The 27,745-nt window shown below is 42.9% G+C and overlaps 1 protein-coding gene across 9 annotated transcripts in view; it reads right to left on the reverse strand.

Annotated features, from left to right (window-relative positions):
• The window catches only part of CDK5RAP2 (CDK5 regulatory subunit associated protein 2), a 181,755-nt gene that overhangs the window by 148,542 nt on the left and 5,468 nt on the right, over nt 1-27,745 (reverse strand). For all 9 annotated transcript variants that reach the window (XM_024762304.1, XM_024762298.1, XM_024762306.1 and 6 more), the window contains exons 2-4: nt 23,375-23,442; nt 20,127-20,194; nt 745-855 (exon numbers count right to left, since the gene is read on the reverse strand). In XM_024762304.1, coding sequence (XP_024618072.1) covers nt 745-855; nt 20,127-20,194; nt 23,375-23,442 — 247 coding nt within the window. The remainder of the gene's footprint in view (nt 1-744; nt 856-20,126; nt 20,195-23,374; nt 23,443-27,745) is intronic.

The raw sequence follows: 27,745 nt of genomic DNA on the forward strand, positions 1-27,745 counted from the left end.
CTAGAGAAAGTCAAGAAACAGGCACTAAAATATTGTTTGTACTCATGTCTCTTCAAGAAAGCCAAGTTCTTTTTTCAACTTTCAGGACCAAGGTTTGTTTTCAGGCAGAGACCTCCAGGTCAAGACTTGAGATAGGAAGAGACTCTTCCTTCTGACAGTGATAAGCAAGCACACCAGGAATACAGAAGAGTCAGATCACAGGAAAAATGACAAGCCTACCTTCAGGCCGCCCACGGAAGCCCCAAGAAGATAATGATGATCATTGTCAAGCGCTGACTGGGTGCTGAGGCTTTTCATCTGTCAACTCATTTTAATCCACACAAATAACCCCAAGACAGAGGGATTATCACTTAACTCTGGAAGCAAGCCCAGAGAGCTGAAGTGACTTGCCTACAGTTACACAAGTTAGTCAGTAACAATAGGATTCAATTCCAAAGACATTCTACCATTTCCCTGTCTTTGTCTAAATTATAAATAATGAGAAAAAGGCAATTGAGATACGGTAAATCAGAATTCCCATTTTAAGAAGAGAGAAGGACTCCCTTAAAATTAATCTTGCATCGCCTTTTGCTTAATATTAAGGTCATCCTATTATCTCTTCATGCTCCCTGTAATCAATTCAAATGAAGTGAAAGCAGTGCTCTCTACTCATGCCAACTCTGAGAACAAATATTAATCAAACTTCTGCTTGGAATGACTGTTAGAAGAGACACTGGGAATGGCGGCAAGAAGCAGGGCACTCACAGTTTTGTAGACGTGTTCAGTGGGGCCATCAAATTCCTGTTGCATCCTTTCCTCGAGGAAATAGATGCGGAGCTTTAGGTTAAAGTTTTCTTTCTTCAATTCAGTGATTTGCTAGAAAATAAGAACAGATGGGTCATCAAAAGTAAGATCTAAGGGACAATACCTGCATGAATCCCCATAGCTTCCAAGGCTACAAATGGAGTAAAAGCTTACCTTTGCTATAACTGTACTAACCCAGACGTAAGAGCCAAACTCAGGACCATCTGAGCACTGAAATGAATGATGACTGAGTGGAGAGAGAATTCATGACTCCACACTGATAGTGAGTAAATAGGTAAAGAAAGAAAAGGAAAGGAAAAGGGGAAGCTCTTCTTTACAAAAGAAGTCCAGTTAATAAATGTAGAAGAATAACAGGAAGAAAAAATCACCCTCATACAACTGCTATGGTAATGACTGGTTCGGGCAGGAATCATCAATGCGTAAAGCATCAGGTGAAAGAACAGTGGAAGACACGATATTCCCACTGTCTCAAGGTGTCACCCCACAGATGGCTTGTTATTTACAAAAGGAGAGTATCTTCACAATTTAGAAACCTGCTAGACACCACCCTAATCAAGAGAATATATTTAATACCACCTCCTGGTGGAACAAAATGACATCTCGTGCCTCCTGAACTAAATCACTGAAAGCAAGCAATTGCGTTTAAAATGTTAAAACACCTACAATCTTTTTGTTTTTTCTTTTTGCACCTCACCGTTTGCAGGATCTTAGTTCCCCGATCAGGGGTCAAACCCAGGCCCGGCAGTCAAAGCACCGAGTCCTAACCACTGGACAGCCAGGGAACTCCCAAAATGCCTACAACCTTTAACTTGCGTCTAATCAAGAGTTGTCAATCAGACAAATCCAAATTGAAAGACATTCTACAAACAACGGGGCTGGACTCTCAAAAATTTTAATGACAATCTTAAGGCAAAAATGGCTGGGGGACTCTTCTAAATAAGTGGAAGTAACAGAGGCCTGACTACTAAGTACAGTGAAATCATACAGTGAACCTTGAAATTGTTTTAAGCTCTATGGAGATAACTGGGGGAATGTGAATAACAATTTTATATAAGGTAAGAGTATTATGATTTTGTAGGAGAATATCCTACGTAAGAGATACATGCTGAAGTACTTAAGGGTGCAGTCACATGCCCGTAACTAGCTCTCTAATAAGTGGGGAGGGAGGGAAAAAAAAAGGGATGTAGCAGATGTAGCAAAATATTAATTGATAAATCTAGATGAAGAATATATGGTTGTTTGTTGTACTATTTTGCAACTTTTCCATAAGTTTAAGATTTGTTAAAATTAAAAGTTGGAAATTAAAAAAAAAAACAGATTAAGAAAACTAGTATTTACCAAGACCCTACTATGTAAGAGACACTGAGCTTAGGTAATTTAAATACAATATCTGCACCCCTAAAACAACTCTGAGAGCAGATTACCCCCGCTATACACACGATCAAAAATCACATAACCAGTGGAAAAGCTGAGATTCATATCCTGCTCTGTCTGGCTCTAGTGACTATGATGTGTCAAGTAAACCTCACTGCCTATAGAAAACACCGGATTTATTTGTTTGTAACATCCAGCAAGCTTTCTGAAGCAGGTTAACCTAACTCCAAGAACAGAAATTAGCATACACACTAAAGCTACTTATATGTTCACATTTTTTTTTTTTTTTTTTGCGTTACGCGGGCCTGTCACTGTTGTGGCCTCTCCCGCTGTGGGGTACAGGCTCCGGACGCACAGGTTCAGCGGCCATGGCTCAGGGGCCCAGCCGCTCCGCGGCATGTGGGATCTTCCCAGACCGGGGCACGAACCTGCGTCCCCTGCATCGGCAGGCGGACTCTCAACCACTGCGCCACCAGGGAAGCCCTATGTTCACTTTTTTGATAATTTATTGAACCGTTCTCACGTGATTTAAACGTGCTCCTACATGTATGTTACAGTTCATTTTTCACATTTTTGAAAGTCAACAGTCTATGGTTATAAGTAAATTATGATATGGCCACTCAACAGAATCTTATGGAGCCACTAAAAAGAATAAGAGATCACTCTGTGTACTCAAAGGAAGTTATCAAGACACACTGTTAAACAAAAACACTATGGTATAGAATATTATATGTGGCAGGCTACCATTTTAAAAAGTAAGGGGAAGATATGCTTACTTGTTTGATATAAATGGTATGTATCTGGAAGTATATGCTATATAACCTTTTGAATTTTTTTAGTATAAATTTCCTAACAAAAAATAACTTAAAAATAATATTAGATGAAGGCATCCTTTTTAAAGACTATTTGAACTGTGAAGAGACTGCTGATGATGTTTTATTAAACCCAGTGTGTCTGCCCAGGCCATAACTCATGCATCTGTTGTTCCCCTTCCATTCTCCAAGTCACTACTCCAGCTCCGTTCTCAAAGGCAAAGCAGAAAGATCAGGGGCTTTGGAGACAACACTAAGTTCAATCCTAACTCTTCTCATAGAGTAACCCTAGATTTGCTACCTTTCAGAGCCTCAGTTTCTTCACTTATAATATAGAGATAATACACTTTTGTCAGTACTAAATGAAATAAAAAACAGTATAGAGGATGCCTAAGACAGGGTCAACAAAATGCACAAAGAATGAAGAATAAATTATATGATTTGATTATATCAAAATGTAAGACTTCTAACTACAAAAAGACTCATAAACATGGTTTAAAGTCAAGTGATTAAGATGTTGGCAAAATACCGAGACATAGGGTGAACTGTCTTGAAATGAATGGCAAAATAAAGTCTCAGCAGAGAAACAGAAAATGTAGAAAAGAACCAAATAAAAATTTTAGAAATGGAAAATACAAAAACCAAATAAAAATGGACTGGATGGGCTCAACAAATGGTGATGACAGAATACTCAGTGAACTTGAAGACAGATCAACAAAAATTATCCAATATGAAAACAGGGGCGAAAAAACTTAGAAAAGAAAAAATTAAGAGAGCCTCAGGGACCTCTGAGCCAATACCAAAAGGTCTTTCATCAGAGTCCCAGAAAAATAGGAGAAAATTAGGAGAGTGTAGTATAAAAAAAAATTGAAGAAATACAACTTAGAACTTTCCAACTTTTGAAAAAGGCATAAAACATACAGACTAAAGAGGCTTATCAAACACCAAACAGGATAAGTTCAAAGAAATTCACACCTAGCAACCACTGAAAAATAAAGACAAAAAACATAAAACAAAAACAAACAAACAAAAACTCTTGAAAGCAGCCAGAGAAAAATGACACATTTATGAGGAACAAAGATTCAAATAACAGCAGATTTCTCAGTCAAAACCATAGAGGCCGGAGGGCAGTGGAACAATATTATTAAAATGCTGAAAGAAACTGTCACGCTAGAATTCTTCAGCAGTGAAGGTAAAATGAAGACATTCTCAAATGAAGGAGAACCAAGCGAATCCACTGCCAGAAGATCTGCTCTAAAAGAAATGCTAAAGGAAGTTCTTCAGACCAAAGGGAAATGATACTACAGAGAAAGGTGGAAACTTCAGAAATGAAGGAAGAAGGAAGAGAGAAGGAAGGAAGAGAGAAGCAAATGGTAGTAAATCAACTATACTTCAATTTTTAAAAAATGATAAATATCTCGATAACTATCTAGAAGAACAGTAGAAATGAAAACACCTCAAGTTCTTTAAAACATTTATGACAGTAAAGCAAAAGTTAAAACATAGTCTGGTGGCATTTTCAATGTTTTTGGATATAAAATATACTGGGGATAGGTGTGGCAACGTTTTTACATTTCACTTATGGTGAAATGAAAAGTTCCTATAATCTCTAAAGCAACCACTAAAAATTCTTTAATGTTTTAAAATAAACTATACACAGAGATATGTTCAAAAACTCAATAGATAAATTTAGATGAAACAGTAAAATAATTCTAATAATCCAAAAGAAGATTTAAAAGGGGAAACAGAAGAATCAAAAACAGAAGAAACAGGGCTTCCCTGGTGGCACGGTGGTTGCGAGTCCACCTGCTGATGCAGGGGACACAGGTTCGTGCCCCAGTCCGGGAAGGTCCCACATGCCACGGAGCGGCTGGCCCCGTGAGCCATGGCCGCTGAGCCTGCATGTCCGGAGCCTGTGCTCCGCAATGGGAGAGGCCACAACAGTGAGATGCCGGTGTACCACAAAAAAAAAACAGAAGAAACAACAGAAAACAAGTAAGAAAATGGTGGGCCTAAATTAAAATACATTGATATATGTTAAATGTAAATGATATACACAACAATTAAAATACAGAGGTTATGAGAATGGATAAAAAACCCAAAGCTGTATACAAGAAACCCACTTCAAATATAATGATAGAGGTAGATTAAAAATAAAAGTTAGAAAAAGATGTACCATGCAAACACTAATTAAAAGAAAGCTGGAATGGTTATTCATATCTGAGAAAAGTATTCAGGCATAAAAGGGACATTACATAATAATGAAAAATAACAATCCTAATTGTGTATGTACCTAACATTACAGCCTCAAATTCATGAAGCAAAAACTGATAGAATTGAAAGGAGAAATGAACAAATCCACAATTATTGTTTGAGACATCAATACTCATCTCTCAAAGAAAAAATAGACCAAAAAAATAAACAAAATATAAAAATGCTGAGCAACACCATCAACCAACTAGATCTGATTTACACTTATAAAATACTCTAGGGATTCCCCTGGTGGCTCAGTGGTTAAGAATCCACCTGCCAACGCAGGGGACACAGGTTCAAGCCCTGGTCCAAGAAGATCCCACACGCTGCGGAGCAACTAAGCCCATGCGCCACAACTACTGAGCCTGTGCTCCAGAGCACGTGAGCCACAGCTACTGAGCCCATGTGCCACAACTACTGAAGCCCACGCGCCTACAGCCCGTGCTCCACAACGAGAAGCCACCACAATGAGAAGCCCGCGCACCGCAACGAAGAGTAGCCCCCACTCACCGCAACTAGAGAAAGCCCGTGCGCAGCAACAAAGACCCAACACAGCCAAAAATAAATAAATTTATAAAAATACTCTACCCAACAACTCAAGTGAACATGGAACAGTTCCCAAGATATCCTGGCTCATAAAACAAACCTTAACAAATTTAAAAGAACTAAAATCAAACTATATTCCCTGACCATAATGGACATAAACTAGAAATCAATAACAGAAAGAAAACTGGAAAATTCCCAAGTACTTAGAAATTAAATAGCACATTTCTAAACAATCCATGGGTAAAAGAGAAAAATCAAAAGATATTTTGAATAAATGAAAATGAAAATAAATAAAAATTTGTAGGATGCAGTTAGAGTAATATTTAGAGGGAAATTTATATTATTAAATGCTTTGGAAAAGAAGAAATATATACCTATTATATATAAAGTAGATAACTAATAAGGACATACTGTACAGCACAGGGAACTCTACTCAATACTCTGTATTCCTATATGGGAAAAGAATCTAAAAGAGTGGATATATGTATATGTATAACTGATTCACTTTGCTGTACAGCGGAAACTAACCCAACATTGTAAATCAACTATACTCCAATAAAAATTTTTTTAAAAAGGAAGAAATATCTCAAATCAATAATCTAAGCTTCTATTTTAAGAAACCATAAAGAGAGCAAAATAAACCCAAAGCAAAAAGAATGAAGGATATAATAAACATTATATAAGAGCAGAAATCAATGAAATGGAAAAGAGAAAAACAACAGAGAAAAATCAATTTACAAAGGAGATATGGGGATATATGTATATGTAGAGCTGATTCATTTTGTTATAAAGCAGAAACTAACACACTACTGCAAAGCAATTATACTTCAATGAAGATGTTTAAAAAAAAAAAGATAGCTCTTTTCAAATGATCAATGAAACTCATACCTCTAGCAAGACTGGCAAAGAAAAAAAAAAAGAGAGAAGACATAAATTACCAATATCAAGAATGAAAGAGGAGTTATCATTACAGATCCCACAGTAATTAAAAGGATAATATGAAAATAATGCATACAAATCTATGCATGTAAATTGGAGAACTCAGATGAAATAACACAATTCCTTCAAAGGTACAAATTATCAAAATTCACCAAAGAAGAAATAAGAGAAACTGAATAGTCCTATAGCTACTTAAAAATTTAAGTCTGTAATAAAAAACTTTCCAAAAAAGAAAATTCCAAATCAAGATGATTTCAGTAGCAATTTCCACCAAATACCTAAATTTCTACCAATTTTACACAATCTCTTCCAGAAAATAGAAGATGAGGGAACTTTCCCACTTCATTTTGTCAGGGCAGCATTACCCTCATAAAATCAGACCAAAATATTACAAGAAAACTACAGACTAAATCCTTCAGGAATGATAGACACAAAATCCTTAACTAAATTTTTACGAGTTGGAAAAACATATTAACACATCATGAGTGGGATTTATCCCAGGAATGTAAGGTTACTTCAGTATTCCAAAGTCAATCCATGTAATCCACCAAGCTAAAAGACTAAAGAAGAAAAAATACATACGATCACATCAACAGAGGCAGGAAAAAGCATTTGACACTCAACAGCCTCTCAGGATAAAAATTCAGCAAACTAGGAATTAAAGGAAACTTTCTTTATCTGCTAAAGGATGTCTACAAAAAAACACACATCTACAAAAAACATATTTACTTAAAGATGAAGAATTGAATGTTATTCCCCTAACATCAAGAATAAGGAAAGGATATCGGTTCTCACAGTTCCTATTCAACACTGTATTTGAAGTCCCAGACAGCGCAGTAAGGCAAGGGAAGAAGACAAAAGGCATCCAGATTGGAAAGGAAGAAATAAAACAATCTTTATTTGCATATAATGACCATACATATTAAAAAATCCCAAGGAATCTACAAAAACAGCTCCCAGAATTCATTAAGTGAGTTTAGCAAAGTCAACTTGCAGATATCAATCATATTTCAATATACTAGCAATGAACAATCAGAAACTGAAAATTTTTTAAATACCATTTACAATATCTTCAAAAAATGAAATTTTTAAGTATAAACCTAATAAGACATTATATATGCTTAAGAGCACAAAATGCTGATGAAATCAAGACCCTAAAAGGTTCAAGCCCTGGTCCAAATTCATAGATTGGAAACCTCAATATAATAAAGTTGTCAATTCTCTCCAAATTGATCTATAGATTTAACACAATCCCAATCAAAAGCCCAAGAGTTCTTATAGATAAAGACATGCTGATTATGAAATTTATTTGGAACAGTAAAAGAGTTAGGTGAGTGAAAACAATTTTGAAAAAGAATCCAGTGAAACAGAATACAGAAATAGACCCATACAACTATGGCCAATTGATTTTTGACAAAGGTGCAAAGACAATTCAATAGAGAAAGGATACTGTTTTCATTTTCAACACATGACATCGGAACAATCAAACATCTATCTACAAAAAAATGAACCCTGATCTATCATACTTTAAACAAGCATTAAGTCAAATTAGATCACAGATCTAAATGTAAAATTGTACCTGTAAGGCCAACTGGCCCGAGGCAGGGGAACACAATCAGATTCACAGGTTGCATCAGACCGAAATTCTCCGGACCACCCAGTTCCAGGAACTGACCTGGGGACTTTGAACCCAGCCCAGCCTTCCCGCCTTTCGAGGGGCGGGACTAACGGTCCTCCAGGATACCCGAAAAGACCACCAAATAAGGAATACCCTGCGCCCTCCCAGATTCACCACACCCCTTTCCCTTCTTCCCCTATAAAATCTGGCCCAACCCTCGCCCGGGTGCGACTTCTCTGGCCCCCTTTCTCTCGGACCAGTGAACCTCGCCCGGGGAGCGCTCCCTAATAAAGCTCACTTGAAGCTTTCCTCTGTTTCATGGTGCCGTTAGTTAAGATCCGACCTTACAGTACCTTTTAGAAGAACACACAGGGAAAAATCTTCAGGACCTACAGCGAGGCAGAGTTCTTAGCTATAACATGATCCATAAAAAACTTTTTTTAAAATCAGTAAACTGAGCTTCATCAAAATCTAAATAAAACGTTTGCTTTGGAAAGCACAGTGTTAAGAGAATGAAAAGACAAGCTACACACTGAGAGAAAACATTTGCAAATCACAAATCCAAGACAGGAACTGCATCTAGAATACATAAATAACTCCCAAGATGTAATTGTTAGAAAACAACTCAATTAAAAGAAAAACAAAAAACAGGCAAAAGATTTGAAAAGAAACTTCACAGGAGAAGATATACAGATGACAAATAAGCACAAGAAAAGATCTTTAACATCTTCAGCCATTAGGAAAAAGCAAATTAAAACTACAGTGAGATACCACTACACAGCTATTAGAATGACTAAAAAAATTTTTTTTAATTGACAATACCAAATGCTGATAAAGATGTGGAACAAATGGAATTCTCATACTCTGCTGATGGGAATGCAAAATGGCACAATCACTCTGGATGACAGTTTGGCGATTTCTTACCAAAAAGAAAAAACTACACTTACCATATGACTCAGCAATTCCAGTCCTAGGTATTTTCCCTAGAGAAACAAAAACCTATGTCCACACAAAAAAAACGTACACAGGAATGTTTACTGCAGCTTTATTAATAACCGCCAAAACATGGAAAGAACCTGAATGTTCTTCAAAGGGTGAATGAATAAAGTGTACATCCATATGATGGAAAGATATTCAACTACAGTGATAAACGACAACATGAATGAATTTCAAAGATATTATGGTGAGGAAAAGAAGCTAGCCTCAAAGATTACATACTGTATGCTTCCATTTATATCATATCTGGAAAAAGCAAAATTATAGGGACTAAGAACAGAGGATTAGCTGCCAGAGGTCTGGGGTGAACAGTCTGACCACAAAGAGGCAACACATGGGCATTTTTTGGCATTACGGAACATTCTGATTGTGGTTGACAGTCACATGAGCCTAAAACCGTATACACGTATACCAAAACAATTAAAAATAAATACATATATATTTTTTCAATTATGACGAAAGTTACAAGGGACTATACATATGTCAAAACTCAGCCAACACTTAGGGCTTCCCTGGTGGCACAGTGGTTGAGAGTCCGCCTGCCGATGCAGGGGACGCGGGTTCGTGCCCCGGTCTGGGAAGATCCCACGTACCGCGGCTGGGCCCGTGAGCCATGGCCGCTGAGCCTGCGCGTCCAGAGCCTGTGCTCCGCAACGTGAGAGGCCCGCATACCACTAATAAAATAAATAAAAAATTTAAAAAATTAAACGGATGAGTTTTATTTCATGTAAATTATATCTCAATAAAGTTGATTTTAAAATAAGTAAAATAAAATATAGCAAAATATTAATAGCCATACTTGAATGCCAATACATCACCATAAACATACGTTCATTGGCATTTTTCTTCAGCATTTTTAAAAATAACTGGTAATAGTATATAATACTCTTTCTAATAAACTTTTTAATACTTTTATGACTGATAAAAGAAAGTGATTAACATATTCTACATTAAGTATATTTCAAACTCTCTGCCCCTGGCCCCTTGTTAACACTTAAGATTTCAATTTTGTGGCTAAGAAGAACAGCGCAAGAAACAATTGGTAGGTTCATTAAAGCCTCCTTTTAAATGTTTTAAGGAAACAGCACATAAAACATTCATTCAAACAAAAAAGTCTACCCCGCCAGATGCTTCCTATAAAGAGAAACCTTATTCTATTACTCGGCTACCAATAAATTATTTATGGAGTGGGCTTAGAATGCCCACATTGTGCGCACTGCTAGAATTCTTAGCAACACTTGAAAGAATATTTGTCCTATTTATAGGTAAAGAAGTTGTTTTGTTTTTTTTTTAATGAGAGGAAGGTAAATAAGCCTTCAGAAGGTCACTGCAAATGCCAGACAAGCCCAAATGAATACAATGAAATACAGGCAACATCTTTTCTGCAACAACGTCAGCCTCATTTCTCTGCTTACTACCACTGCCCTCATGAAGTTTCCTCTGACTACCCCATCAGGCTGTACTGGGGTCCTTCTAAATGTTGCCACACACCCTCTGGGGTCCTTCTAAATGTTGCCACACACCCTCTAATTTCTTTATCATGGCAACTATCACACTGCATTGTACCAGTTGGGTTATTTGCCTTTCTACCCAATCCATCTCTAAGAGATGGGGAACCATATCTTTGTGTGTATTCTAGTCTAAAACATAAGAGATGGTCGCTAAATACCCAATGGCCGGATGAATGGACACATTTAAGAATTTCCTGAAGGCAAAGTGAGGCAAGGAGAAACCTTCAGAGTCAGACAAATCTGGTTAACATCACTCCATTGCTTTTTTTCTATCACTCTTGGAATAAAGCTTCCTGCCGTGGCCCCAGGGTTGTGTGATCTGGCTCCGCTATCGGCCTCAGGTAGAGCCCTCACCCTCACCGCAACGCTCCAGCCTCCCTGGCCTCCCTTCCGGTCCTCACATAAGCCACCCTGTCTGCCTGCACAGCTCTTCCTGCAGCACTTCCCAGGGTGGCTCAGCCTCAGCCCTTCCATCTCAGCTCAAATGTCAGCACCTCAGAGACGCCCTTCCTAGCCACCTGCTCTAAAGCAGACCTGTCTCCACCACCTCCACCAAGTTACTCTCTAACACAGACCTCCTGTCTTCTTGCTAGAGGCTGTCACAATCTGTATTCATACTATTTATTTACACGTGCGTTATTTACTATCATGCTTGTCATATGAATACAATCCACTTCTAGAGGGCAGGGACCTTATTATCTATCTGCTCATGGCTATTTCCCCTGAGGTTTTAGCACAGTGTCTGGAAAACAGCAGACATCTGTTGAATTTGTTGACATTCAACATTTGTTGAACGAATGAATAAATGAATGAATGAATACAGTCCGGACTACCTTACTAGCCATATGACCTTAGTCAAGTTCATTTTTCTGTGTGCCTCAGTTCCTTTATCTATAAAAATGGGATTATAATGATGCCTGTTTCAGAGAGCTATTATAAGGATTAAAGGAAATTAACTGGGATGTTTAGTATTGTGCCTGGCACAGCATAAGAACTTAAAATATTAATATTCTTTTCATCTGTACTTGAAACAAGTTCAAGAAATGAAAAAAAAAAATGAGTTGGAAACACTGGAAACAGCTTACCATACAGCAGTTATAAATACCTCAAAATATAAAACCCACCAAATATGACAGAAACTCAATGCTCAAAAGTAAGCTAGGGACTTCCCTGGTGGCGCAGTGGTTAAGAATCCGCCTGCCAATGAAGGAGACAGGGGTTTGAACCCTGGTCCGGGAAGATCCCACATGCCGCAGAGCAACTCAGCCCGTGCGCCACAACTACTGAGCCTGCGCTCTAGAGCCCATGAGCCACAACTACTGAGCCCGCATGCCACAACTACTGAAGCCGGCGTGCCTAGAGCCCATGCTCCACAACAAGAGAAGCCACCACAAGGAGAAGCCCACGCACCACAACGCAGAGCAGCCCCCACTCCCTGCAACTAGAGAAAGCCCGTGTGCAGTAACGAAGACCCAACACAGCCAAAAATAAATAAATAAATAAAATAATAAATTAAAAAAATAAAAATAGTACTTAAAAAAAAAAAAAGTAAGCTAACTCAAGACTGTACCTGCCACATTCCGGCTCCTGCAACTCAAGTGTGACTGTGGAGCTGCAACATCTGAAATGGGAACCATCCCAACTTGATCATGGGGTGGGGTGGAGCTTTCAGAAGCTGGAGCAGCCGCAGCTCAGCAGCGGGACAGACCCTGAAGGAGCTACTAGTTGGTCATTATGGCTTCCTCCCATGCCCACTTCCAACCCCACCCCCTATCAAAGGCCTTCCTAGCCTACAGCACATCAAAAAGGGAAGAAAAACAAAAGCCAACAACATAAAAAAGAATCAGGACAACTCCAACCAACTGAACTCTCAGCAAGGTGCTTAACTCTGGCAATCAGTTTCAACGGCTTGCAAGAGCCTGGGCCTCCAAAGCTGAAGCTCACCCACCAGATCACCTTTCAATTCAAGGCACAAGGAATAAGAGCAAGGGCCCTGGGGTCAGCAGAATAGGAAACGGATCAACTCCCAATGCTGTCACTTGTAAGCCACATAACCTTGGGAAAACTAACACCTTTGAGTCACTGTTGGCTCATCTATAAAATGAGGATAAAAATCAATTACCTCACAGGGGTGTTGTGACAACTAAATGAGCTAAAGTACCTGGCAGAGCCTGGCACGGAGCAAGCAGAAAACACAGGATAGCTTTCAAAAGGAATCCAGTTCTCACTAAGCCCTCAATACGCAGATCTTCGGGCCACTGTCAATTTTTTATCCTCTTTGAAAGTCCAAAAACTGTTAAGACCATTCACCTAGACAACAAAAAAACCATGAAATCCTGCTGCCCAGAGTTCATCTCCAGTAAACAATACTGCATGTAAGGCAATTCTGCCAGCAGCAACTAAGTGAGGTTAGTACAATGAGGAAGACACTTTGGAATTAGTTTCTGATTCCAGTACTCTCCCGGTGTCCTCAAATCATCCAGAAAACTGTGACTAAGCAAACATCTATTTATTAACAAACAATACTGTAGCAATGACAGAATTTTAAAACCCAAATAACACTTGGAATACAACTATCTTACGAAAGCAACTCTATTTATGTTCTTTTCAGCCTTTGCTCATGAATACACATCTTTTTGTAAAATTATAACATAAGTGAATTTGTATAATCCATTGCTTTCCCCTAACATATCTTAAATATTTTCATGTTGCTGCATAATTCACATAATTATCACTTAAAATGACTGCGCTAAATTCACTGAATTGGTTCACAGTCCATTACTTAACCCTTTCTCTCTTGCCCACTTATGGATCCAGTGTGCTCTAGGAGAAGCCTACAGGCTTTACAACCAGAAAGACCAGGTTTGAATTTTGCCTTCTTTTTTTAAATGTTTTATTTTATTTATTTATTTATTTAGCTGCACCGGGTCTTAGTTGGGGCATGTGGGATCTAGCTCCCTGATCAGGGATCGAACCAGGGCCCCCTGCATTGGGAGCGCAGAGTCTTAACCAATGGACCACCAAGGAAGTCCCAATTTTGTCTTCTTTTTGTTTCTCAATCACGCTAAACTCATGGGCAAGTCATTAATCTCTCCAACCTCCACCTCCTCACCTGTGAAATACCTTCATCACAAGCTTGTTGCGATAAGCCAAAGAGATAACAAACGTAAAATATAATTCCCCTGTTCCCAGTTTTTCCCAATTACATACAATGTGGCAACAAACACCGTCATGCCCAGAGCTTTCTTCCTTCCACTGGGTTGTCTCCTCAGGACAAATTTTCCCAAAATGGATTATCGGGCTCAAGAGTAATATTATTTGTATGACCATCAAAATCTCTTTTCAAATGGCCTTCAAAAAGATTGTAAAGATTTCCTGTTGGGCTTCCCTGGTGGCGCAGTGGTTGAGAGTCCGCCTGCCGATGCAGGGGACACGGGTTTGTAGTAATGCTTAAGTTGTATGTCACTGTTTGAAAAATTTTAAACCTATAGTAGCTTGCTTAAAATCACAAAAGAGAAAAAAGCGTTCACACAAAAATAATTTTAAAATCGTGGGTTTTGAACATTAAGTCATCTTAGGAAATAGCAATAAAATTGCAACATCATTGTTTTGGACCACATTTATAGACAAAATTCATCACTTTGGATCATTTCCACAAATCTTTTAACTTGTTACTTGTAAAAAGTTACAAATAAAAGTTGAGTTTTGCTTCATAAAAAAAAAAAAAAAAAAAAGATTGTAAAAATTTACACTGCCCAGCCCGCCATCTGGCCAGGTCTTTGGAGGGCACGGCTGGGACGTGCAGAGGTCCGAGAACTCACAGCGTTCGATCCAGCACACAGGAGGCCATCCTACCACACAAGTGAACCTCTGCACGGAGCACAGACATCCCACAGCCAGAAGCCCAACTTGATTCCCAAGGCCCCAGGCACTGACAGGCCCCATCTCCTGCAGAGCCAGCACCCCAGGGTGGCGGCGACACCCACTCTGTCAGCTCCAGACTTGGCCTCAACCACGTCCACCAGCCTGCACCCCACGCGATTCTTGCTCTCCTGCCTGGTTCTAAAGGCGTCCCTGTTCTCCTCAGCCTCCCCTCGCCCTCATCACTGCCTGCTCTCCTAAGACTGGGGTGTCTGCGTGCTCCCTCCCTGCTGCTACACTGCTCCAGCCACTTGATTCCCAGGAATGTGGCAGCCACCCGCATCTGCTTAAGACCCGGGGTACCAGGCACTGTCCTGGCATATGTTACTTCATCCTCACCACGGCCTTAGGAGTTAAGTATTACTTTTCCCATTTCACAGATAAGGCAACCAAAGTTTACAGCTTTAGTATCTTATACAAGGTCACACATTCATCTCATCAACAAGAATTTATTAAGTGACTACCATCTTGTTCAGCTGGGTGCTGAGCACTAGGGACGAAGCAGAGGACACACACGTCAAGCACCCACACCAGTAAAATACACCATTACAAACAGTCATGGGACTCATGGTGGGAAAGACTGGGTCCCGAGGGCTGGCTGGGTCCCGAGGGCTGGCTGGGTCCCGAACGAGCTGGGGAAGGGAGTGACTGACGGCCTCTCGAAAAGGTCACATTAAGGCTGAGCCGTGAAGGTCAAGGGGCCTGCCCCTCGGGAGGAGGAGAAAGGGCGGTCCCAGCAGAGGGAGGAGACGCGGGAAGGCCCAGCTGCGCGGCTGAGAGCAGCCTGCGTGCTGCAGCACAAAGGTACCGCCGACGACACAGCGCAGGGTGTCAGGGACTGTGGCAAGAAGTTAGGGATTTCCTTCCAAAGCCAAAGAAACATCACAGAAGGATCAGCCGAAACTGACAACTGATGGGGCAGAACCGAGGGAGCTGTGATAGAATCCTCAGATCAGAGGGCACACCAGCAGGCACTGGGCACCCACTGTGTGCCAGGCATCACGCTAGGTGCTTTCCACACCAGAACTCATATAACCCCCATGACAATTCTGAATGAAAGACCGTATCAGCCCCCAGGTCAGTTAGTGACAGGGCCAAGACCTAAAACCCAATTCTGGTCATCTCCAAGTGCGTGTCATGTCCCCGTACCACCGTGCTTCTGAAGCTTCAAGGGCCGTGCAGACTGGGTGGGGCTGGAGAGTGAAGGGGGCTATTCTCTGTGAGGAAGTAACCCACCACATGGAGGTTACAGAGCAAATCTGAAGATGCAAATCTCCTGGCCATACCACAGATAAAACATTAAACTTGACCAACTGCCTCCGCTCAGACCAAGACTTTTCAACAAAAAGGAGTAAGGGCCTTGAAACAAGAACACCAGCACCTCAGGGCAGGTGGATTTGAAACAAGAGCAGCAGAGTCTATCCTAAGGAAATAACCACATAACTGTACAAAGACACATGCACCAGGATATTCACCACAGCTTTGTTTATAATAGTGAAGAATTAGAAACAATCTGAACATGGCACAGGAAGAGATTACGTAAATTATGGTTCAATCCATCCCTTTGAAAACAAGTCTTTATGAACTTAAGACAGTCATTAAACAATACTAGCCACTTGTATCAACAGAGGTGGAAAGCTACACGTGTCACTCTCTGTCACAGTAAAAGCCAGAATTAAGCGCTTCTACATACGGATAAAGATAGCTACCCGGGGCTTCCCTGGTGGCGCAGTGGTTGAGAGTCTGCCAGCCAATGCAGGGGATACGGGTTCGTGCCCCGGTCCAGGAGGATCCCACATGCCGCGGAGCGACTGGGCCCGTGAGCCATGGCCGCTGAGCCTGCGCGTCCGGAGCCTGTGCTCCCCAACGGGAGAGACCACAGCAGTGAGAGGACCGCATACCGCAAAAAAAAAAAAAAAGATAGCTACCCAGACTGGACACGATGAACCAGAATCTGGGTCTCCCCACTTGCTCAAAACATTTTGAAAGAAACAAAGGGAGAGAGAGACAGAGAGAAACTGCAGTCTCTGAAACAGACACACCAGGTAAGCACAGTCCTTTACAAAACACATCTCAGCCAAGCCTCGCCTGGTCCGGGGAGCTCCCCACTACAGTGGGGAGCTAGAAAGGCTCCCACTGAAGACCAAACTGATAACTAATCTGATAACTAATCTGCCAGCCTCCTGCTATGAGGCCTGCCGTGCAGGTGACTATACCTCAGCTGATGTGGGCACTAGACAATGGATCACCAGTTTAAAGGCCCACAAGAAGGCGTGTGGCTTTTACATGTCAGAAGAGGACTCAGAGTGTAACAGAAAGACCTCCTGTGCCAGAGGCCTAAGGTCAGAACCCAAAGGAGTCCCTCTGCCTCTCTGGGCTTGAGTCCCCGTGTGTCAGATGTAGGGCCTGGGTGAGCCGACAATGCTGGCAGACTTTCTTCCCAACACCTCCGGACCCCTCCCCTTAGCTCAGGCATCATCCCTACCCCATGGCCGATCTTCTGAAGCAGGGTTCCGGTCACTTCCCTCCCCAGATTAAAACCCACCACTGGCTCCCCTTCATCTTCAGGAAAAAACTAAAAAGAAGCAGTGTAGCATACGGAAGCCTGCAGAATCTGACTCCTGCCTGCTTCAGTGGCCTCACTTCTCTCAGGCCCTCCATCCTACCGCCTCCTTCCAGCCAAAGGGAACTTAGATTCCCAACCTCCTCACACGCCGTCATGCCTCTCTCTACATCGTCACATGTGAGTCCTTGTGCCTGGGGTGCTCTCCCAGTCCTCTCACCTTGGCTAACCCTAATCCCCACTTTTCCTGATGACCTTCCTCCAGGGAGGCTGCCCTAAGTCCCCTAGGCCAGGTTCGGGGCCCCTGCTCTGTGCCCCAGAGCACCCCGTACTTAACCCCTAGCACTGCACTATTTTCCTATCCATCTCCCTAACTAGACTGCGAGCCTCTTGACAGGGAGACTTACAGGGTCTTAATTTACTGCCAATTCCCTAGCCCCTGGCACAGCCTGGCACAGGACATATATTTGAAAATATTCACTGATGAATGGATGAACTCTAAGCAAAACCAGGAGGCCCGTATTTTGCTAGACCCTTGCTAGTAGACTCTGATGTTCAGATATCTGTCATCTAAGACTAGAATAAAAGAAACCACGAGTTTCCCCTTTAAATCAAAAGTATTCTAGTCCCCTCTTTAATATGCACGCGGACTTTAAAATTAGCATCAGATGCCAAGAGCATTTCCTATAAGCATCCCAACACAGAGATCATGCATTTAGTAGCTCAGGCCAGAGGAAAATTTTCAGTGTTTTATAAAGACCTGAAAGCGAGACACTGAGAACAGTGTGGTCATTTCAATTTCAACTGCAGAATTTGCTCTTGAAAATGCTACAATAAAAAATATCAATGCCATAAAAAACCTAACAGCAGCCAAAGGACCACAGTCATGAAGAAAAAACATAAATCCTAAAACGTACTGGCAGAGAAGGCTCTCCCTCACCTTTAAGAAAATCAGTATTTGGGTCATCAAGAACACATCTGAGCAAGGGAAACGTGAATCACATGGCAGAGTAGACAAAAATAACAACAATAAATAGAACAGTAAGAGGAGAAATAGGTAACACACAAAATGAACTCTGTGCTAGGCATATGTGCGTCACATATATTTACTCATGAATCCACACAACAGCCCTATGAAGTAGGAACTTGTAACATGTCCATTTGAAAGACAAAGAAAGTACAGAGAGGTTAAGTGACTGGCCCAAGGTCACCCAGCAGAAGCGGATGAGCAGGCAGTCTGGCTCCAGAGGCCGTGGTCCTCAGGCAGCACAGACTGCCTCTGAAAACAGCTTTGCCATGTTGCATCCCTCAGCCTCTGTTTCTCCTACATATAATAAAGAGGGGTGGATTCAATTCAGAGATTTCTCCCAGTTCAAAAGGCAGACAACAAAACGTGAAGCCAAAATTCTGAGATTCTGTTAAATTTTTCCATCTAGAAATAAAAATCAAAACTGTGCCCTTCAAAACTTAAATAACTCTGTATCTTGCAGAGCTGCTTCAAGATTAAAGTAATATATATGAAGAGCTTAACGCTTCAAGTTCCCAGCTCAGAGCAAGAGCTCGATAAACAGTAGCTATTATTACTCTTATGATAAAACAGGAACAACCATTTAATAGTAGAGCACATTTTAATTATACACGATGTGGAATAATCAAATCTCATCTGTTTCAGGCCCCAGGCCCCACAGCATAGATCGGGTTGTAGAGTTGAAATTGTAACAACTCAAAGCTCAGAAATTACTTATTTCCATTAGAGATCTGACAAGTCATTTCTTCAATTGGTCACTGGTGGTTTGCAAATAACTGATAGCAGTAATGAGTATTCTAAATTAAATCCAGAGACAGTACCACTCTTTTCAGGAAAGACAACTGGAGAGAGAGAAACATGATGGTGGTATGTCCTTCCCTCTGTGTCCTCCATCTTCTCTCTGATAAATATCTCCCGTGTCCTGCATAGTATGGATTTCATTTGATTACAAATGAAGAAGAGTCTAGATCTTCCCATGACAAATGAGAGCGTTGAGCAGGTAACTTGTTAAGGAGAACTGGAATTGGGAAAATAACCTTCTTTTCTTGTTACCTGACAACAAACCCCGTCCACTAACAAATGAAACACACAATGCTGGAGGACAGTAAGCGCTGAAGCCAAATCCATCACTGAGCAATCCATTCTTAGACAATCACCACACAGCAGTGGGAACAGGCCGCTCATGTTTCATTCGACAGCAACAAAGATGCAGCCTACAAAATGCAAGGAGGCCACACAGCGCAGCAAAAAGAATAACGGCTTTGGAGTCATTAAAAACGTGGATTCAAACCCCAGCTCTGTCACTCAAGTATGATGTGACCGTAAGCGAGCCTCCCCTAGTCTTAGGATTCTTTACCTGTAAAATGCGGATAATACAAAATACCTCCGTCACAGCGAGGATTCAATGGGGACCATAAATAACACGGCTTACATCACAGGAAAGCCCTTAATACATGTTAGTGCCTCTCAGCTGTGCTACATGGTGACATCCTCTTATTTGGGACACCAGAAATACACCAAACTCCCCAAGGCTGGAAACCACTGATCCTGTTGGAACCCGTAACCGGCCTGTGTACAAAGGGCCGCCTGTGTGGGAATGTGAAGGTCACCCAGAGAGCAGCCACGAGCTCTGGCATTCCTCCCAACCCTGCCCTTATCCAGTCTGGATGCTTCTTAAGAAATACAGCTCCCTCCTGGGTCTGGCTGGACAGTGGCTGCAGACGTGATTTGTGAGGGATGGTAATTTGGTATCTCCACTTACGTTTTCAAAGTCCTTCATGTTCCGGGCTCTGGTGGGAGACACCGTTTCTTCCGACACATGTGGGAGCACTATAAGAAGGTAAAACAGACACAGGAAAACGTCACGGTATGCAGACTGCCCAGCATCCCCATTAGGGAAGAAAAATAAAAATGACTAGCTTCCACGATACATTCTGTCTTGTGATTTGAGTCTACAGAAAGCTCTAAGCCATTGTATTTCAAATATTTACGAACTACTTGAACTAGCCCCAATGTAACAATGTAAATGTCAGAAGATGAATCCAAAGAATGCATGGGGCAAACAAAGGAGAGCTGCCCCGCTGTGTACTTCCTTACTGCTTGTCATAAAATTATTTTGCTGAACAGGATATCATCTTCACATGTCAGCGATTAAAACAAACCATATCTGACTGACTTAGCAGGGGTTGGCAAACTTTTTCTTAAAATGCCAGACAATAGGGCTTCCCTGGTGGCGCAGTGGTTGAGAGTCCGCCTGCCGATGCAGGGGACGCGGGTTCGTGCCCCGGTCCAGGAAGATCCCACATGCCGCGGAGCGGCTGGGCCCAGGAGCAATGGATGCTGAGCCTGCGCGTCTGGAGCCTGTGCTCTGCAACGGGAGAGGCCACAACAGTGAGAGGCCCACATACCGCAAAAAAAAAAAAAAAAAAAAAAATGCCAGACAATAAATACTTTAGGCTTTGCAGGCCATACACAAAGCCTCAAATCTGTCACAACCACTCAACACAAAAACAGGCACAGACAATTCAAAAACAAAGAAGCTGTGATCCAGTAAAAGTTTACTTTCAAAAGCAGGCAGTGGGTCAGAAACTGGCAAATCCTGCTTCAGAGTGATTCAAGACTTTGCCAGTACCCAGATCTTTCCACAGCTTCTTTAATTCAACAAACATGTATTACACCCCTCCTCTGCGCCAAGCACCACGCGAGGTGCTGGGGAAGCAACGGTGAGAGAGACGTTGATCCTGCACCCAAGAGGATCCCGATCCCGTGGGCAAGACGGAGATGTAAGCAAACTGCTCCACGCCGCACAAGTGCGTGGCGCTTTTCAGGTGTTGAGGAAATGTGTGCTGAGTGAATGAATGCACTGAGGGCCTACTCTCTGCTTGGCACCATTCTAGAAACAAAACAAACAGAAGGAGCTGACAGTCTAGAAAGAGGAGACAAACAATAAACAAAACAATAGGTAGTTACAGAGTATGTTCAAAGGTGATAAATGCTACGGAGAAAAATACAGTGGGCAAGGATAGGAAATACCAACAGCAAGGGTGGGGGGAGGACTTGCAGTTTCGAATAAGGTGGTTAAGTTCAGGAACGGCTCACTGCGGAGGTGACCTCTGGGCAAACTTGGAGAAGGCACAGGGGAAAGGCCTGGGGTGGGAGATGCCCAGGGGATCTGAGGACCAGCCACGAGGCCGATGGACGCGAGAGCAGTAAAGGGGCATATGTGGTGAGCCAGGTGCTGGCGGACGGGCTGTGTACGGCCTCACTGGCTCCTCTCAGGACGCCGAGGATGCTGAGCTCAGGGGTAGCGTTATGGGACTTGGGTTTCCACAGGCTCCCTCTGCCTGCCTCGCTGAGAACAGATTAAAAGGCGCTTTGAGAGAAACAAGGAGACCAGTTAGGAGAACACTGGGAGAATCCAGGCCAGAGGTCCTGATGGCTTAGACCAGGGAGGGAGGGTGAGAAGGGGTCTGATTCTGGGTACTTGTTAAGTAGCCAACGGGAACAGATGAAACGAAATGCAGTGAAATACATACGGTTCAGAGAGGAGAAAGCACACCTAAGGCAGCCTAGGGAGAGCCCAGGAGGCGGTGGGCTTGAGCTGAGTCATAAAGACTCAGGCAGGCAGCAGGCAGATGAGGACAAAGGCCCAGAGGAGGGAGCGGGCGTGGCGCTCAGCATTCAGCCGACAAGCGGCTCAGGAGCGGGGCAGTGGGGGACTGTGCAGAGCCCGGTGCGCCAGACCGGGGGCACGCAGGTTGCCTTCCTGTTTCTCAGACGGGCTGTGCTCTGTCACCTGTGTCTGTGTCCCCACCTAGGTCCCACTCATTCTTCAAGTCTTGGCTCCAGTTCAGCTTCTTGGGAAACTCCGGCCCACCCCCCCTCCTTCATCTGAGGGTAAATCTCCTTCTCATCCCCTCTCCCAGCTCCTTTCACTTCTTCACTCGTTACACTGACTGTGTGATCTATCCTGATCGTTCTCTAGCTGTCTGCCCTCTAGGCTTGATCAGAACCATGATCCGAATCCCAGCACTGAGCCCGGAACCTGGCGTGAAGCAGATGTATAACACGGGCTGAATTAAGGAGGAGGCCTATGAATTTTCTGCTCCTAACTGCCTGGGCAGGAAAAAGAGAAACCAGAACTGCGGGATTGTACGTTTGAAGTAAAAGTTAATAGGTTCTAAAGGAAAACCTGAGGGTGGCCTGTAAGTTAAAAGAGTCTCCAGCAATAAACCTTGTGAAACTTACATCATTGTCTGCTCTAAAACCTTCTTCCTTTTGCACATAATCTCACCATTTTGGGGGGTGGGGGGGAACAAGTCAAAATTATCTCTAAGATATTTCAACGTGGCAAATTATTAGCACTTCCCACAGATACTTAGGATAGCATCCATTTTTTTCGGAAACAAAAATTATGAAGAACGCTTAGCAAAACCCAAACTGCAAAACAGAAAGTCTCCTCATGGTCCAGCTTCAACACAGCAGACTGCCTATTTCCTCAGCGCTGTCTCCTGTGGTCTAACCAACTATTTGTCTCCAAAGGGCAGGGCCGTGTAGGAATGCTGGGCCTCAGCGGGCAGCTGGAATCCAGCAGCCTGCCAGGAAGGCCTCTGCACACTGAAGTTTGGACAGCAGCCCTCAGGGGCCTCCAGCCACTCGGCAGCAGGGACCAACAGATCCTCCGAACCCGACCGAGTCACCGATTCAACATCCAGCCTCCACTGGCCATTCAGTTCAGCAAACACTGGCTGAACCCCTGTAAGTGTGGTAGCAAGAAATGAAACTCATGAAATATGGCCCCAAGGACATCAATTCCTCTAGTCCAGTGTTTATGAAAGGACTGAGTAGCAGGTCAATATGTATACAAAATACTGTGTACCTCCTGGGAGCACCAAGCCATGCCGGGCTAGCTCTGGGCCCTGGAATCATCAAAGCTCAGGCCCAGGCTCAAGGCCTGAAGGCCCTCGTGGCCTCGCGTCTACTTCCCTTGTTCTTACTTTGTGTACTTACCACCATTTCCCAAACCAGCAATGGGGCTGATGCCATCCAGGTCATCTGGTAAATTGGGAACAAGGCCACTAGGAGAGAACACGTGTGATAAAAGAAGAGTCAGTGTTTGAACAGCAGAGACTATCAGACGGACTGTCCGTCATCAGGTCACAGCCAGCCAGCTACCTGTGAGGCATGCAGTGCAGAGGTTAAGAACTCAGGCTTTGAGGCAGAGGTCTGGCTCTAACACTTAACAACTGAGTAAGGTCAGTCATTCATTCACACGTCAAGGGTTCTGTGGGCCACAGATGGGCTAGGTGCAGAGGCACCATGCCAAATATAAGCTACTGATGTTCCTGAGTCTTACTTTGTTAATTCGTTACATGGGGATACCACCCTCTACCTGTAAAGATTAAATGAGTTAATGTATCAATATATAAACGCTCAGCACACAGTAAGTGCTCGCTAAATGGCATCTAGCGTTGTTTTTGTCATTACTATTACCATCATTATTAATATGCCTATCACAACCAAAAATTAAGCTTCCCAGAATCAGGCACCAATTCGGATGCTTTAAGAATATCAAACAGGGCTTCCCTGGTGGCGCAGTGGTTGAGAGTCCACCTGCCGATGCAGGGGACACGGGTTCGTGCCCCGGTCCGGGAAGATCCCACATGCTGCAGAGCGGCTGGGCCCGTGAGCCATGGCCGCTGGGCCTGCGTGTCCGGAGCCTGTGCTCCGCAACGGGAGAGGCCACAACAGTGAGAGGCCCGCGTACCGCAAAAAAAAAAAAAAAAAAGAATATCAAACAAAAATGCAAAACTCACTGATTCAAGAAGTTTTACTGGTTGAATTATAAAAACAGGTTCAGTGAGGATCTGGAGGCACTGACAGAAAACTAAACCATAATAGGAGGTGTGGTTCAACACAAAACGCACCTCCCTGGATTCTGTTCTAAGCTCTGCCACATACCTCTCCCAGCCTCGCTTCCTTCGTCTGTAAAAGGAGAACAGCAGCTACTTGATAGAGCAACTGGCAATTAAATGAGACCACAAGTGTCCGGCAAGTACCTGGCGTATTGTAAGTATTCCATAAATGGGAGCAAAACACCCGGTCACCTTGAAACATACAATGCTCTATAACTTACAAAAGATTTACCATCATGAGAATTGCCCAATTCCCTGAGGGTCTATGCATTTCTCAAAGGAAGGTGCTAAAGCCCAGATAATTTCAGCAGCCTACTCAGTCTCATGGCAGTTAAGTAGAGAACCAAGGCCAGAATCCGAGCCCTTTATGTCTAACCCCCAATAATGCTTCCCTGTCCCAAGCTGTAAACTAAGAGTTGATGGACGTGCAGCTTGACTTCTTGGCAATTTGCTCTTTCCATGCCTCTAAATTCAGATCCGTTCTGCTCCTAGGACAATTTTGCCTGATAACCAAACTCTGGAGTTGGAATGAACCTTCAAGATCAGAACCAAGCCAAAAACTGGATGTCGTAAAATTCCAACATCAAGAAAATGATTACATTAAAAGTGTCTGCTATGAGGATAACTGGAAAAAAAAAAAAAAACAACCTAAGTAGAATATGCCTTCAATTATTGAAAAACAAAGTACATGTACACTAAAGACACCTCAAATCTTTGGAAACTAGGTGGGCTTTAAATATATATAACAAGACAACTGAAATATTAAAAATCACAATTTGCAGGGAAATGAGAGATATTTTCCTCCTTTTTAATTTTACAATTCTCAATTTCCTCCAATAAGTATCACGAGAAGGACAAACTCCATTTTCTAAACTGAATTGTAAAAATTAAAATCAAGTTCGATCACCACCCTTTGCAGATGGTGGCCCAGTGGCCCAAGATCACAAACCAGGTTACTGGTCAAGCTTAGCCTACAGTCTGGTCTCTACATTCCCAAGTTTGGGGTTCTCTCCACCACGGCCATTAATTTACTACTATTGGAGGAAATGGCCCATCAGTTACTCAAGCCAAGATCAATCACCATTGTAGGCCACGTGGCAGGCAAAGCCAAAGAATTTGGTCTTAGGCAAATTTCCAACAGGCAACCAGCGAAGTCTGAAAAATGACATTTGACACCACAACTCAGAAGAAACCACTATTTAATGCAGCAATTCCGGCCTGGTTCCTGCCAAATTTCCATTTGGACTTTACCTGCCCACTTTTTAAATGCCGTGAACCTCAGTCATGCGCAGTCTCAGTCTGTTCCAGCCACACCTCCACCTTTAAGAATTCACCTTTTTGTATCCCATTCTGATCATTCACTCTAGGCCTGAGAACTAAAGTTGGGGCTTCATGGGGCCCCACCTGTAGTCAAAACTAGGCAAGCAAAGGAAAAGGGTTTGGACATGATTTTGTCATGGTATGGATGGGGGAGACTAAGGCCCAGAAAGGGAAGGAACATACTTGCTCAAAATCACAAGCGGGGGCTTTCCTGGTGGCACAGTGGTTGAGAGTCCGCCTGCCGATGCAGGGGACACGGGTTCGTGCCCCGGTCCGGGAAGATCCCACATGCCACGGAGCAGCTGGGCCCGTGAGCCATGGCCGCTGAGCCTGCGCGTCCGGAGCCTGTGCTCCGCTACGGGAGAGGCCACAACAGTGAGAGGCCGGTGCACCGTTGGGGGGGGCGGGGGGGGGAAATCACAAGCAGTTGGTAGTAAAGCTGAGACCAAAATCCAGGTGTCTCTGGGTCCTTGACACTCGCTAACCAGCGTCCGGGCTGCCCAAAGCTCCTACTCAATGCGGCACAGTCAGGGCCAGTTTCCTCGCGTGCAAAACACAGCACAAGCGTAACCACTACCCTGCAGGGGCACCGCGCTGAACAGACCCCACGCTCAGCGACAAGCAGCCTCCCGCCTACTACTCACCACAGCCCTTCAGTGGTAGGTGGCAGTTTTTCGATGTTGCCATTTTTTTTTAATGAGGAAATGGGAGGCCCAGGAAAGTTAATAAGCTGAAAGACCAAGCTGGCCTGACTTCAAAGCCCGTGCTCTTAGCCTCTACACCACCCTGGCCCCCGCCAGCACCTTCCTCAAGGGGCTGTGGCGAGGTCCCCATGAATCGAGGCAGGGCCTTCCAGAGTCTGCGCAGCGCACGGCCATGTGGCTGCTTCCTGTCCACTGTGTGTCGGGTAAATGAACGAATGCTCACCTGCGCTTCACCAACCACTTCATCCTCCTAGCTCGCTCCACCGCCACCCAAAAGGGGCGATCTCCTGAGCCTGTACATGGCAGCCAACAACTGTCCATCCACGCAAGGTTCAACAAGGATGGAACGTTTCACGGACAAAGTGTTATGAGAGCCGTGGACGGACTGGACATCACATTCAGAAAACAACTATACCAAGTACAGTCTTGTCTGTCTTTCAACAACTTGTTTTTCATTCTGTGTCATGTATTCTTAATGAGAGAAAAAAATATATAAATACAAAATAGACAAGTTTCAAGTTCTCCTTGACTACTCACTCCCATCTTGGTCTCCTCCTAAGAGGTAACCACTCTTGTCAGCAAGACATTCCAAACCTTTCCCTATGTATGTAATTGTGTATGCAGCATCTTTTCTTCACTAACGTGTCCTAAAGATGTTTTCATGACAGTACAGATCTACCTCAGTGTTTTTAACTCCTACAAAGCAATGTACAGCAGTGTCTGCAAATTTTATTGACCCCAACCCATAGAAGGAAATATTTACCCTTCATTCTTGAAATTCTTTCTATTCTGTTCTACTCTTTTTTTTTTTTTAATTCTGGTTGCAACCTACTACATTCAGTTTCATGAGTTGCCAATGGGTCACAGTCTGAAAGACACTTGAGAAAAGATGTGTATTTACCAGGTCTCCTGATGGTAATTCAATGTTTCTAAACTGTTCCTTTTACAAACAATGCTGGATCTCCTTATACAGGTCTCATTGTGCACATGTGTGAGGATTTCTCTAGTCAGATAGATAGCAAGAAGTGGAATTGCTGGATCTAAACACATTCACATTTTTTTAATGGGCAAAGGATTTGAAAATATACAAAAGGCTAATAAGCACATGAAAAAACGTTCAACATCATTAGTCATTAGGGAAATGCAAATCAATACCACAATGAGATACCCTGTCACATCCCCAAGGATAGCTATAAGCAAAGACAAACAATAACAAGAGTTGACATGGCAATGGAGAAATAAGAACACTCATATACTGCTGGTGAGCGTGTGAGATGGTGCAGCCACCTTGGAAGAGAGTTGAGCAGTTCCTCAGACTGTTAAACACACAGAGTTACCATATGACCCAGCAACCCTACTGCCAGAGAAACAAAAATTTATGTCCACACAAAAACTTGTACCCAAATAAGTGTTTATAGCAACATTATTCATAACAGCCAAAA

This window comes from Neophocaena asiaeorientalis, unplaced genomic scaffold (genome assembly GCF_003031525.2).
Source record: "Neophocaena asiaeorientalis asiaeorientalis breed wild unplaced genomic scaffold, Neophocaena_asiaeorientalis_V1.1 scaffold78, whole genome shotgun sequence".
In the NCBI taxonomy this organism is placed as follows: Eukaryota; Metazoa; Chordata; class Mammalia; order Artiodactyla; family Phocoenidae; genus Neophocaena; species Neophocaena asiaeorientalis.